At 42.1% G+C, this 15,018-nt stretch overlaps 1 protein-coding gene across 2 annotated transcripts; it reads right to left on the bottom strand.

The window, feature by feature from the left end:
* Window positions 1–5,163: 5,163 nt before the first annotated feature.
* Window positions 5,164–15,000, bottom strand: zfand1 (zinc finger, AN1-type domain 1). Of its 2 annotated transcripts, none has more exons than XM_035762046.2 (8): window positions 14,896–15,000; window positions 14,242–14,284; window positions 14,016–14,055; window positions 13,692–13,819; window positions 9,218–9,309; window positions 8,812–8,933; window positions 5,890–6,045; window positions 5,164–5,438 (listed from the first exon to the last, which is right to left on the bottom strand). In XM_035762046.2, exons 1-8 carry the CDS (start codon window positions 14,948–14,950, stop codon window positions 5,262–5,264), a joined length of 813 nt encoding a protein of 270 aa, XP_035617939.1. In that variant the 5' UTR covers window positions 14,951–15,000; the 3' UTR covers window positions 5,164–5,261. The 2 variants fall into 2 exon arrangements, with proteins under 2 accessions (XP_035617939.1, XP_035617941.1); XM_035762048.2 differs by having other exon boundaries at window positions 14,923–14,986.
* Window positions 15,001–15,018: the final 18 nt, after the last annotated feature.

Below are 15,018 nucleotides of genomic sequence, written 5' to 3'. Positions count from 1 at the left end.
GAGCCAGTTTCATCGTTGTTGATGGTTTTTGTGACTACACTTGAAGAAACATTCAAAGTTCTTGAAATTGTCAATTTTGACTGACATTCATGTCTTAAAGTAATGATGGACTGTTGTTTCTCTTTGCTTATTTGAGTCGTTCTTGCCATAATATGGACTTGGTATTTTACCAAATAGGGCTATCTTCTGTATACCACCACTACCTTGTCACAACACAACTAATTGTCTCAAACGCATTAAGAAGGAAAGAAATTCCACAAACTAACTTTTATCATCTTTTAACACACCTTTTAATTAAAATGCATTCCAGATGACTACCTCATCAAGCTGGTTGGTGGAATGTCAAGAGTGTGCAAAGCTGTCATCAAGGCAAAGGGTGGCTACTTTGAAGAATCTCAAATATAAAATATATTTTGATTTGTTTAACACTTTTTTGGTTACTACATGGTTCCATATGTGTTATTTTATAGTGTTGATGTCTTCACTACTATTCTACAATGTAGAAAATAGTACAAATAAAGAAAAACCCTTGAATTAGTAGGAAGCTGATTAAACAGCATCATCATTATACAGGTGCATCTTGTGCTTAGGACAATAAAAGGCCACTCTAAAATGTGCAGTTTTGTCACACAACACAATGTCACAGATCTCTCAAGTTTTTTTGGGGGGGAGGGGAGTGCAATTGGCATGCTGACTGCAGGAATGTCCACCAGAGCTGTTGCCATAGAATTTAATGTTAATTTCTCTACCATAAGCCACCTCCAACCTCGTTTTTGAGAATTTTGCACTACGTTCAAACTGGCCTCACAACCGCAGACCATGTGTAACCACGATAGCCCAGGACCTCCACATCCGGCTTCTTCACCTGCGGGATCGTCTGAGACCAGACACCCTGAAGAAACTGTGGGTTTGCACAACCTAAGAATTTCTGCACAAACTGTCAGAAACCGTCTCAGGGAAGCTCATCTGTGTGTTCGTCGTCCTCACCAGGGTATTGACCTGACTGCAGCGTCGTATCCGTATCCGAATTCAGTGGGCAAATGTTCACCTTCGATGACCACTGGCACGCTGGAGAAGTATGCTCTTCATGGATGAATCCCGGTTTCAACTTCACCGGGTGGATGGCAGATGTCGTGTATGGCGTTGTGTGGGTGAACGGTTTGCTGATGTCAACATTGTGAACAGAGAGCCCCATGGTGGCGGTGGGGTTATGGTATGGGCAGACATAAGCTAAGGCCAATAAACACAATTGCATTTTAAATCGATGGCAATTTGAATGCACAGCAATACCGTGACGAGATCCTGAGGCCCATTGTTGTGACATTCATCCGCCGCCACCACCTCATGTTTCAGCATGATAATGCACGGCCCCATGTCACAAGGATCTGTACACAATTCCCTGAAGCTAAACATGTCCCAATTCTACCATGGCCTGCGTGCTCACCAGACTTATCACCCATTGAGCATGTTTAGGATGCTCTGGGTCGATGTGTACGACAGCACGTTCCAGTTCCTGACAATATCCAGCAACTTCGCACAGCCATTGAAGAGGAGTGGGACAACATTCCACAGGCTACAATAAACAGCCTGAACAACTTCATAAAAATAAAAAAAAATATTTAATGAGGCAAGTCAGTTATGAACAAATTCTTATTTACAATGACGGCATTCCCCGGCCAAACCCTCCTCTAGACCGGAAAATGCTGGGCCAATTGTGCGCCGCCCTATGGGACTCCCGATGACGGCCGGTTGTGATACAGCCCGGGACCGAACCAGGGTCTGTAGTGATGCCTCTAGCACTGGGAAGCAGTGCCTTAGAGCACTGTGCCACCGCTGTGCCACTCCGGGGGCTAAAGGAGATGTGTCCTATTTATGCGAAGGAGATGTGTCACGCTGCATGAGGCGGTCACACCAGATACTGACTGGTTTTCTGATCCACGCCTCTACCTTTTTTCTATGACCAACAGATGCAATGTCTTTATTCCCAGTCATGTGAAATCCATACATTTAGGGCCAATTTAATTGATTTAAATTGACTGATCCTTATAGGAACTGTAACTCGGTAAAATCTTTGAAATTGTTGCATGTTGCTTTTACATTTTTGTTCAGTGTAAAAAAAGACACTCCTGGCACCCCATAATCAAATCTTATTGGTGCAGTTTGTAAGAAACAAATCTGCAAACAAAAAAACAGCCAAGAAAACTGTCACAATTCATAAGCACACAATTGAGAGAGTGGCATTATTCATAATTCCATCCTCTTCATTCAAAAGTCTTGGTGGATATTGTAGTACGTCATTGGCCTGTTTAGTATGGGTGAGGCACGGTTCACTTGGGGGGATGCAGTTTGGTTCTCCTCCATAGATTAGGACAGACATTATTGCCCTGTTGAAGAGGATCAGATGCCATGATGTAAGTAAGAGTTCACCCAACAAGAGAGGATGGCTGTGCTAATGACTAAATTACTGCCCGAGGGTGTATATAATCATGACTCGGATGTGCCGCCGGAGACCAAATTGAGGCTTAATGCTTGAAGATGCATATTGCATATTATTGATTTATGGCGAGGAGCTCTCATTTTCAACAGAACAAATATTAGACACTTCCACCAGATGCTCAACCCCTATCAGATTCTTCCCAATATTCAAGCTTCTGGGCAAAATGTATTTGAGGTGTGTCCAGTACATTCTCACCATACCATTTTAAACTGTATTGAACTGCTGTAAATTATTCATATTTCTTTGCTCTTCCAAAATATGAGGCCATCATTTTACTAATAAAATAGGACTTATCTATTATGTCAGAACCAAGGAGCAGCAGAATACCACTTTACATCCACAAATATCAAGCACACAAATATCTCAAAGAACATATGCACATGCTATGACCTGCGTTCCGTATCGACCCCGTTCTGGGTCCGGATCCGGTCCGCCAGTTGAGTACGGAGGATATACAGTATGTTCTGCCCCTTAAAATGTGTGTGCTTAGCATGAGAAACATGAGCTTAGATGGATCTTCAGGTTGATCCCTGATAATCTAACACTACTGCCTTTCTCTACCACTCTGGGTTAAAGACGTCATAGGCCTCTCTCAACGTTTGGTGAAATCCTCCAAATCCTGCCTCAACGAGTGTTACCACACACAGACACACTCACTGCGTATTAATTAAGTCAGAATGTCACATAGCAGTCTCATTAACCCATGCTGTGTGTCTGACAACACTATAGGAGAGGCTACAGCTGTGGAAGGATAGCGAAAACGCACCGTGTTAAAACCCGAGGCGAGAGAGTTTGCTGCACTGAAAGTAAAGGGGCTGAATAATTTTGCACGCCCAATTTTTCAGTGTTTGATTTGTTAAAAAAGTTTGAAATATCCAATAAATGTCGTTCCACTTCATGATTGTGTCCCACTTGTTGTTGATTCTCCACAAAAAAATACAGTTTTGTATCTTTATGTTTGAAGCCTGAAATGTGGCAAAAGGTCGCAAAGTTCAAGGGGGCCGAATACGTCCGCAAGGCACTGTATGTTCTGCACACATACAGAGAAATCTGCTTTCTACTGGTGTTGAATTTCACTATTACGGTGTTAGGCAGGCTGTCTTAACATGGACACCCTTCACTATAGGAATTTCTTAGTTGACTGAGGAAACCTTGCTTGCAGGATGATTAAGTGTCGGTGGACTAAGACTCAAGGTCTAAATCATTTCCGTTTATGCCATTGAGACTGACCATAAATTGTGGCCTACACAAAGAGTGGGCAGAGGTCCACCATTGATCTTCTCTGGTTTCCCCAGTCTAGAACGGCAGCTTTCCTTATAGCGAGTTCCAATGACCAATCATTTGCTGCTAACTGATGGTGTTTGTTTCGTGGGGGTGCTGGTGTATCAGATTCAACAGGATATTATAAAGTATGGAAAGATTATCAGTATATGGTCTGATGGGATTGAAAGCATAAGAAACTGCTACTTGCTTGAAAGTCATGCTGCTAAGGCCGGGATTCAATCCGATCAGCGGTAGATCCGCTTAAAAGCGCAGTGGACATTTAAAGGTCATTTCCGATTGAGCCAATATTTGCAGCGTTTACCATGAATAACCTTGGGTAGTGTCATTTTCTTATTTGAATGATGAAAATAATGTTGGAAATGACATCAGTTTGAACAGGTACAGAGAAGGTGCCTGTGTTGAACAACGATTACACATCGATGTTCTACTTGGCTGAGGCAGAGAACAGAGCAGCAGGGAGTTGATCTCGCCTGTAAAAACAACACGTTCTGACCAAATACATTTTTCTCACCTTTACATCAGTGGCCCAGTGGAAAAGGCATCAATCAGCCTGGTGATTGTGGGTTCAAGTCCCACCTGGGTTGATTCGATTCTGCTTGTTTTTCAATGAGTATACCATTAATCAATGGCAAATTACTGTTGAGTACTTTGGTTCCAAATCCCAATTTATAATTGCACAGATCCCTATCCCCATCAGATCACTATCCCCGTCAGATCACTATCCCCGTCAGATCCCTATCCCCGTCAGATCACTATCCCCGTCAGATCACTATCCCCGTCAGATCACTATCCCCGTCAGATCCCTATCCCCGTCAGATCACTATCCCCGTCAGATCACTATCCCCGTCAGATCACTATCCCGTCAGATCACTATCCCCGTCAGATCACTATCCCCGTCAGATCACTATCCCCGTCAGATCACTATCCCCGTCAGATCACTATCCCCGTCAGATCACTATCCCCGTCAGATCCCTATCCCCGTCAGATCACTATCCCCGTCAGATCCCTATCCCCGTCAGATCACTATCCCCGTCAGATCACTATCCCCGTCAGATCACTATCCCGTCAGATCACTATCCCGTCAGATCACTATCCCCGTCAGATCACTATCCCCGTCAGATCACTATCCCCGTCAGATCACTATCCCCGTCAGATCACTATCTCCGTCAGATCACTATCCCCGTCAGATCACTATCCCCGTCAGATCACTATCCCCGGCAATGCCGTAACATTGCTTGCTCACTCCAATTGAAATGCATGTGGCTAGAGAACCCACATTGGAAGCCCCTTTCCAGATCATGACTACAATACCACCCCCTGTACTTCAACAAAATACACATTCGTACATTGTATTTTCTAAGCAAATGGAGCACATGTCAAACTGCCATAAATCAAAACTTTAATATCCTAAATAAAAAAACACATGTTCATAGTATTCCAACGACTCAAAATGATTTAGACCATCAGTGTCGTGTGCGAGTCAGGACTGTGGGATGTAGGCAGAGGTGTCCTCCAGGCCTGAGCAGTCGTTGTCCAGGTACTCAAGGATCACGTCGCCCCCGTTGTAGAGGGGCGAGTCTGGGTGAGCCAGCATGGAGAGAAGGGTGTCGTCCATCTTGAGAGCTTCGCCCGTCTGGGGGTGGCACAGCCGCAGCTTCTACACGTCAACAACAACGCCACGGGGAGGAGGAGGACAAAGTCGTTTTTTAGTAAGAGGTATCTTAGAGACACGACAGACCAACAGGAAAGTTTGCCATGCGCAGTCGATCACCTGCTGGGTGTCGACAAATGGTGGCGATTCAACATGTAGAATAGAATGGAAACAAACAGAAAATGGCGGCCGATGTTCTGTGGTCAGTGGCGATAGGATGGATAGCCATTGCGCACTGCCAATGTCCGTGTTGATATGTTTCGTCTCTAATATTTGCATAATGACAATGGTAGAATAGGTTCTTCTGCTTGGAGACAGCTCGTGATAGTTTTCGGTTACCTTTCTGTTAATACATTGTTCTAAGATGTTTCAAAAAGATAGGTTTCTAAAAATGTGTTTGATGATAGCGGTACAATAGGTTGATTGGAACCTGCTGCTCGAGGCTGTTTTCTGTTACCTTAGCCGTTAGTACGTTGTTGTTGTTCTTGAGGCTGGCCAGTGAGGCGGCGTAGTCCACTACTTTCCCCACACTCCACTTGGAACAGAAAAACATAGGCAGGCTGGAGTCTTTGTCCTCTCTGGGAAGGAAGACATTGAAATAGGTCCTCTCTGTCTGGAAAGCAAAGTTAGAGATGTAGACTTGTATATCAAATCAAATGAAAAAGCACATGAAAGACACGGACTCTTTATAGAATGATGACAAGTAGATGCTGTTTACAACAGGGTTCCTAACCTTTTCACCATGCCCCCCCCCCCCGATTTTTACTATCACTCCCTTTTTATTGTATATTGACATTCCCTATATTAAACCAGCTTGAATGTTTAATGGGGGCCCTAAGAAACATTTTGGAAGTCCATTTCCCTCAATTCCACGTGGTTTAACAAGACTCATGGCATCTTTTGGATAGGCTATTTAATCATAATAATAATAATAATAATAGATAAGGAAAATGCATTCTAAACCTGATTTCCCCGCTAACCAAATATGTTTTATAGGCCAATGTTTTCAACTTAATTATACATATTCTACAGAATGTGAATAGATCGATTGATAGCGACAGAGTCACATTGTACAAGATTACTTCCAAGCAAGTTCCTTTGACTCCTCAACTTCAAAAAGGTCATAGCTCAGCTTCTGAATATCAGAGACAAACCAAAGATATTCCCATCAGAGGTGACTCTTCCTCGGGTGTAAACCTTCCTTGACTCGAGGGGGGAATATTTGTTTATTATATGCGATTGTTAAAAAAAATATATGCATAAATCTGCCATGCTTTAGATACAAGCGGTAAAATACCAGCGGGAGAGTCGACTGCTGGGAATATCTTTAGTTTGTCTCTATGATATTCAGCAGAGGTACGACCTTCAAAAGATGAGGAGTCAAAGAAATTAGAGGGTGTAATTTAGAGGGTGTCATTTCTTTGACTCCTCAACTTTAAAAGGCCATAACTCAGCTTCTGAATATCATAGAGCCAAACCAAAGATATTCCCATCAGAGATAACTCTTCCTCTGGCATTCTACCGCTAGGCTAAAGCATCGCAGAGACTTATGCATTGTTTTAGATTGGTTTAAACAATTGCAAACAAATATACAGTATATACACTACCGGTCACCGGTCTAGAACACCTACTCCTTCAAGGCTTTTGCTTTATTTTGACTGTTTTCTACATTGTAGAATAATAGTAAAGATATCAAAACTATGCAGTAACCAAAAAGGTGTTTGAGATTCTTCAAATAGCCACCCTTTGCCTTGACAGCTTTGCATTCTCTTGGCATTCTCCAAACCAGCTTCACCTGGAATGCTTTTCCAACAATCTTTACGGAGTTCCCACATATGCTGAGCACTTGTTGACTGCTATTCCTTCACTCTGCGGTCCGACTCATCCCAAACCATCTCAATTTTGGTTGAGGTCGGAGTATTATGCAGGCCAGGTCATCTGATGCAGCACTCCATCACTCTCCTTCTTGGTAAAATAGCCCTTACACAGCCTGGAGGTATGTTGGGTTATTGTCCTGTTGAAAAACAAATGATAGTCCCACTAAGCCCAAACCAGTTGGAGTGGCATATCGCTGCAGAATGCTGCGGTAGCCATGCTGGTTAAGTGTGCCTCAAATTCTAAATAAATCAGTGTCACCAGCAAAGCACCCCCATACCAACTCTGTGCTTTACGGTGGGAAATACACATGTGGAGATCATCCGTTCACCCACACCACATCTCACAAAGACACGACGGTTAGAGCCAAAGATCTCAAATTTGGACTCCAGATCAAAGGACAAATTTCCACCGATCTAATGTCCATTGCTCGTGTTTCTTGGCGCAAGCAAGTCTCTTCTTCTTATTGGTGTCCTTTAGTAGTGGTTTCTTTGCAGCAATCGACCATGAAGGCCTGATTCACACAGTCTCCTCTGAACAGTTGATGTTGAGATGTGTATGTTACTTGAACTCTGAAGCATTTACTTAATAACTAATGAACTTATCCTCTGCAGCAGAGGTAACTCTGGGTCTTCCTTTCCTGTGGTTGTCCTCATGAGAGCCTGTTTCATCATAGCACTTGATGGTTTTTGCGACTGCACTTGAAGAAACTTTCAAGGTTCTTGAAATTTTCCGTATTGACTGACCTTAATGTCTTAAAGTAATGGGCTATCGTTTCTCTTTGCTTATTTGAGCTGCTCTTTCCATAATATGGACTTGTTCTTTTACCAAATGGGGCTATCTTCTGTATACCCCCAACCTTGTCACAACACAACTGATGGGCTCAAAAGCATTAAGGAAAGAAATTCCACAAATTTACTTAAGGCACACCTGTTAATTGAAATGCATTCCAGGTTACTACCTCATGAAGCTGGTTGAGAATGCAAAGAGTGTGCAAAGCTGTCATCAAGGCAAAGGGTGGCTATTTGAAAAATCTCAAATATATTATATTTATTTAACACTTTTTTGGTTACTACATGATTCCATGTGTCATTTCATAGTTGATGTCTTCACTATTATTCAACAATGTAGAAAACAGTAAAAATAAAGATAAACCCTTGAATGAGTAGGTGTGTTCAAACTGTTCTAAAACTTTTGACCGGTAGTATATATTTGTTCTTAACTGACTTGCCTAGTTTAAAAAAAACAGCAGAAATTAGGTTATTACTTCTTGACCCAACATAGTATGTGGCATTATATATATATATCACAGACCCACTTTAATAATACCATCACAGTTCAAGTCTACACACCACACTCTGTCTGAATCTCAAATTACACCCTATTCCCTAAATAGTGCACTACTTTTGAACAGAGCCCAGTGGGCCCTGGTTGAAAGTAGCCCACTAGGGAATAGGTTGGAAGCAATCACTCTGCATCTCGCTCTCCATCGCTCTGGTAGTACCTGTGGCAGTCCCTTGTCTCCCTCAGCATGAAGCTTTAGTTTCATCAAAGTCACCTTGGCTGCTGTTGCAGCATTCTTTACTCCCTTGCGACCTTTCCTCGGAGGCAAAGCCTTCTTGGACTCTGTTCAGTCAAGAGGGTAGAACCCAAAATTTTGGTGAACACTGCCCTCATGTGGACAGGCTAAAGAATAGCAGGGATAAGCATATCCTGTATGGCCATGGATGTCATACAATTTATTTTGAAAAAAGACTCCCAAATGGCACCCTATTCCCTATATAGTTCACTACTTTTGACCACAGCCCTGTGGAAATAGGTAAGAGGGTACCATTTGGGATATAACTCCAATGGACCCAGTAAAAGCATTTTTGGGGGGTTTGTGATGAAAAGTTGTGACTGTGACTAACCTACAATCTTCTGCACGAGCGCTTGTGTGGCAGCCATGCGAGGCTTGGGCGTTTCCAGTTTATCACACTTGTGGTCATCTTGGTGACGATGGCTGGAGAATAAAGAAAATGGGGGTATGAGAGGAGCTTTTAACACACCCATCTTCTGTCTTTCCACTGCAGGCGGTCCATGGCTAGATCTCAAAGAGATATATTTTCTTACATTACATATTTTAAAGGAATATTTCGAACAACAGATTAAACCAATTTTGGCCAAGGGATCCATGAAATAAGTTTAGAGGGTGTAATATAATACAATGTAATATTATTCGTCTAAAATGTTTGTAATTAATCCTGGGAAACATGGTCTTGGGAGGCTCACTGGGATACTGGTATCCCACAGCGCTCCACCAATGATCCATTTGTCAAATTATAATACTTCTTGTATTCCCAGATTAAATCAACTACATACATGCACTGTAATTTAAAATGTGCGTCCGCATGCTTCCGTTCGAGTAAGTCCACGTTGAGACCCTGTAGCCAGTATACACTTCCTCAAAATAGAATGAATCTGCAGTGCCTTTAGAAAGTATTCACCCATGGACTTTTTCCACATTTTTGTTGTGTTACAATACCCCCAGCCACTACAAAGAACTCAGTTTCCGGAGAGGAAGGAAACTGCTCAGGGATTTCACCATGATGCTAATGATGACTAAAACAGTTACGGAGTTTAATGGCTGTGATGGGAGAATATGAGGTTGTGGATCCATCCTCAGTTCACTCCACACTACTAACCTAAATGACAGTGAAAAAAGGGACATCTTTACAGAATAAAATATTCCAAAACATGCATCCTGTTTGCAAGAAAGTAAAACTAAAGTAAAACTGCAAAAAAAAATGTTTTATGCCCTAACACATCACTGAGTACCATTCTTCATATCTCTAAGCATGGTGGTGGCTGCATCTTGTTATGGGTATGCTTGTCACCATCAAGGACTAGGAAGTTTAAGGATAAAAACAAAATGAATAGAGCTAAGCACAGGCAAAATCCTAGAGGAAATCCTGGTTCAGTCTGCTTTCCAACAGACATTGGGAGAAGAAATGTACCTTTCAGCAGGACAATAACCAAAAACACAAGGCCAAATATACAATGGAGATACTTACCAAGATGACATCGAATGTTCCCGACTGGCCTAGTTACAGGTTTGATTTAAATGAACTTGAAAATCTATGGTAAGACTTGAAAATGGCAATCGAGACATGATCAACAACCAACTTCGCAGAGCTTGAAGAATTTTTTAAAGAATAATGAGCAATTTTGTCAAATCCAGGTGTGTAAAGCTCTTAAAGACATACCAGAAATACTATCAGCTGTAATCACTGCGAAAGGGGATTCAATGTATTGACTCAGGGGTGTGAATACTTATGTATATAAATATTTCTATATTCCATATTCAATAAATATACAAAAATATCTAAAAACATGTTTTCACATTGTCATTATGGGGTTTTGTGTGTAGATGGGTGAAAAAGAAAAAGCAATTTAATCCATTTTGAATTCAGGCTGTAACAATAAAATGTGGAATAAGCAAAGGGGTATGAATACTTTCTAAACGCACTGTATGATCACTCAAGAAATCTGTCATTAACAGACATTTTTGCCAAATGTTTGGTGCAGTATTTCTCAAGTGAAAAATGTGCATGTCTCGTTGAATGACAACACTTCATTGAAGAATCCCTGTTGTTGACCAATCACCTACAAAGGGGCTAGGACTTGAGCTTGCCTCAATACATTTTTTTGTGCACACGAACAGGCGAAGGTCACAAAATATCATCATAATATACACGGTATATACAAATGAGTGGATTTGGCTATTTTTTTTATTTAATCTTTATTTAACTAGGCAAGTCAGTTAAGAAAAAAATTCTTATTTACAATGAAGGACTAGGAACAGTGGGTTAACTGCCTTGTTCAGGGGCAGAACGACAGATTTTTACCTTGTCAGCTCGATCTAGCAACCTTTTGGTTACTGGCCCAACGCTCTAACCACACAGCCCAACGCTCTAACCACACAGAGGAGGTCTTCCCTGTAACACACTGTGTTGAGATTGCCTGCAATGACAACAAGCTCAGTCCGATGATGCTGTGACACACCGCCCCAGACCATGACGGACCCTCCACCTCCAAAACGGTCCCGCTCCAGAGTACAGGTCTCAGTGAAATGCTCATTCCTTCGATGATAAACGAAAATCCGACTGTCACCATCCTGGTGAGACAAAACCGTGGCTTGTCAGTGAAGAGCACTTTTTGCCAGTCATGTCTGGTCCAGTGATGGTGGGTTTGTGCCCATAGGCGACGTTGTTGCCGGTGAGGTCTTACAACAGACCTACAAGCCTTCAGTCCAGCCTCTCTCAGCCTATTGCGGACAGTGTGAGCACTTATGAAGGGATTGCGCGTTCCTGGTGTAACTTGGGCAGTTGTTGCTGACATCCTGTACCTGTCCCACAGGTGTGATGTTGATGTACCGATCGTGTGCAGGTGTTGTTTACACGTGGTCTGCCACCGCGAGGACGATCAGCTGTCCATCCTGTCTTCCTGTAGAGCTGTCGTAGGCGTCTCACAGTACAGACATTGCAATTTATTGCCCTGGCCACATCTGCAGTCCTCATGCCTCCTTGCAGCATGCCAAAGGCACGTTCACGCAGATGAGCAGGGATCTTTCTTTTGGTGTTTTTCAGAGTCAGTAGAAAGGCCTCTTTAGTGTCCTACGTTTTCATAACTGTGACCTTAATTGTCTACCATCTGTAAGCTGTTAGTGCCTTAACGACCGTTCCACAGGTGCATGTTCATTAATTGTTTATGGGAAACAGTGTTTAAACCTTTTACAATGACCATCTTTGAAGTCATTTGGATTTTTACGAATTGTCTTTGAAAAGGCAGGGTCCTGAAAAAGAGATGTTTCTTTTTTTGCCGACTTTATAGGATTCTGTGCTTCCAACTTCATGGCTTCACAGTTTGGGGAAGGCCCTTTCCTGTTTCAACATGACAATGCCCCCATGCACAAAGCAAGGGCCATACAGAAATGGTTTGTCAAGATCGGTGTGAAAGAACATGACTGGCCTGTACAGAGCCCTGACCTCAACCCCATCGAACATCTTTGTGATGAATTGGAACGGCAACTGCAAGCCAGGCCTAATCACCCAACATCAGTGCCTGACCTCACTAATGCCCTTGCGGCTGAATGGAAGCAAGTCCCCACAGTAATGTTCCAACATCTAGTGGAAAGCCTTCCCAGAAGAGTGGAGGCTGTTATAGCAGCAAAGGGGGACCAACTCCATATTAATGCGCATGATTTTGGAATGAGATGTTCTACGAGCATGTGTCCACATACTTTGATAATGTAGTGTGTGCACAAACTGTTCTGGACTGTTTTGGATGGGATGTATTGCTGTCTCTACCTTCTTGCCGTTTGTGCTGTTGTCTGTGCGCAATAATGTTTGTACCATGTTTTGTGCTGCTACCATGTTGTTGTCATGTGTTGCTGCCTTGCTATGTTGTCGTCTTAGGTCTCCCTTTATGTATTGTCGTGATGTGTGTTTTGTCCTATATTTATAATTTTAAAATGTCATCCCAGCCCCCGTCCCCACAGGAGGCCTTTTGCCAGGCCGTCATTGTAAATAAGAATTTGTTCTTAACTGACTTGCCTTGTTAAATAAAGTTTCAATGAAAAATAAATAAATGCGAAGCATGCGGACACCTTGAGCTACATCAATCTTTTTGTATGGAATATCATGATATACCCATTGATTTGAAAATAATATAGCTTATAAATGCCCCATGAGCTTAGTTCAACTGTTGTACCCCATCAGAACCCAAAATATAAGCTTGTTCCACTAAATATTTTAAAAAGAACACTGTATAGCCTCAAAACATTGTTAAAACTAAAATTGAGGTATAATGGACAGTCGGTCCTTGTAGCTATAGCTCGTTCTATGAATTTGAGTGGTATACATTTCTCCAGGCCCACCCATCAGGTTTTTACCAATTGCAGGACATTTGCTTGAAAACTGCAACATTTTCACTCCAATGCCAAGAGGTGGGCCTTTAAAACTGTCTTTCAGGGCTTGAGACACAGTTTGTCCAGCAATGCACTGGCAAAGTCATAGCAATAACATACAAAAAGTTGTATTCTCATTCGAGGTGGTCCCTGATACATTTGCTGTCACAAAAGATGTCCCCGGACCCAAAAAGTTTGAGATCCCATGCTCTACTCCTCAACCAACACATCACCTAAAACTAGTTTCAGTAGCTCTGGACCCGTATTCACAAAGTGTCTCAGAATAGGAGTGCTGATTTAGGATCACCCCTGTCCATCCATTGTGAAAAGGCAAAACTGATCGTAGATCAGCACTCCTTCTGAGAAACTTTTTAAATATTGTCCCTGTTCTTGTTGGAGAGACCAGGGCAGACAAAGGGAAGAAACATGACACTTACGCCAAACAGAAATGTTTCTGACAGTGTGGACAAATGACTGGCAACAGTTCTTTCCCTTTGCAGTCTTCAAATGTGCATGGGTGTCTCGTACAGCCACCAGATATCTGGACTTCTTTTTTAACGTCCACCTGAGAAAAACATTTTCAATCATGACTGGATTCAAAATCATGAGAAAACTAGTTTGCCATTAAATCTCAACGCTGAATATGCGCCCCATTTGGACCCCTATTCCCTATATAGGGCATTACTTTTGGGTCAAAATAGCAGGCTCTGGTCTAAAGTAGGAATCAGGATGCCGTTTGGGACGCAGGCAGAGTTTCTTACCACAGGACAAGCGTGCAAATCTCGACTTCTGTGTTCAAGGCTGGAAGGAAAGTAAAAAGACTTGTTTAGTAGTCAATCACAAAAACATATTTTTATTTTTTATATCACATTCAAACCCAAGAGCCATGGTGAGTGAATTTAGTTAAACGCATATACACAAGTCAGGCCGTCATATTTATCGCCTGGATAAATATAAGGTTAAACAACAACAAAAATCGGATCTTACCAGAAAACACCCCTGCAGGCATCACAAATGAATGGCAGAAAATCTGGAGGAGAAATTGGGATAGACAGTAGTAAAATGCACTGACAACTTCAACATAATGCCAAAATCAAAGGCTTAGCAGCAGTGATAGCAAAACGATGTTGGATAATTGAAGATGTCCCACCCAGACAGTTTAATACTAAAAAAAAATTCAGTATGCACTAATGCATTAGCAGCTGGGTCAGGTCTGCTTATTTCGCTGTAACGTTATAAGAACCAGAAGAAAATATTGGCAAGCCACTGCTAACTGGCAAGCTACTGCTAACTGACGATCTAGCCACTGCTAGTTCGAGCTGCCCTTGCTGACTCATTATGGATTCCAAAGCTTTTGTGTTTCTAGCTACTTCTAGAGAGAAATAAGAGCTCAATTGAATTGGCTACACTTACAAATTGACCAAGTGTTATTAACTAGCTAGCTAGCAGCTAAATGTTGTCAACAGCTAACAAGTTAGCCAGCCTTACAGTGATTAGCATAGACATGTAGCTAGCTAACCAATTAGCAAGTTGGCAAAGCAAACGGTAGCTACAAATACAAAAACACAACATTTAACGTGAAGCAGCATAGTTCATTCTTTCGATCACATAATTCTAGTAAAAATGTTTTTTAATGAAAACCTGTCTGATGGCAGGACTTTATGTTACAATGTTTCCCAATGTCTAGTTCAGCCATGATTCTTCTTGCGTCAAAGTAAACTTTTCAACTTTGGCCACAGATGTAACAATGAGACAGATATTTCA

The sequence above is a fragment of the Oncorhynchus keta genome, chromosome 4 (assembly GCF_023373465.1).
Source record: "Oncorhynchus keta strain PuntledgeMale-10-30-2019 chromosome 4, Oket_V2, whole genome shotgun sequence".
Classification (NCBI taxonomy): domain Eukaryota; kingdom Metazoa; phylum Chordata; class Actinopteri; order Salmoniformes; family Salmonidae; genus Oncorhynchus; species Oncorhynchus keta.
This window is presented reverse-complemented; position numbering and strand designations above follow the sequence as displayed.

Bases quoted from the DNA above. Each gene is read 5' to 3' on its own strand.
- zfand1 (XM_035762046.2), bottom strand. From the start codon at position 14,950: ATGGCTGAACTAGACATTGGGAAACATTGTAACATAAAGTCCTGCCAT. The intron at 8,934-9,217 runs GTTAGTCACAGT...TTGACTGAACAG, and splicing joins GCTCGTGCAGAAGATTGTAG to AGTCCAAGAAGGCTTTGCCT. The intron at 6,046-8,811 runs GTACTACCAGAG...TTTGCTTTCCAG, and splicing joins GAGACAAGGGACTGCCACAG to ACAGAGAGGACCTATTTCAA.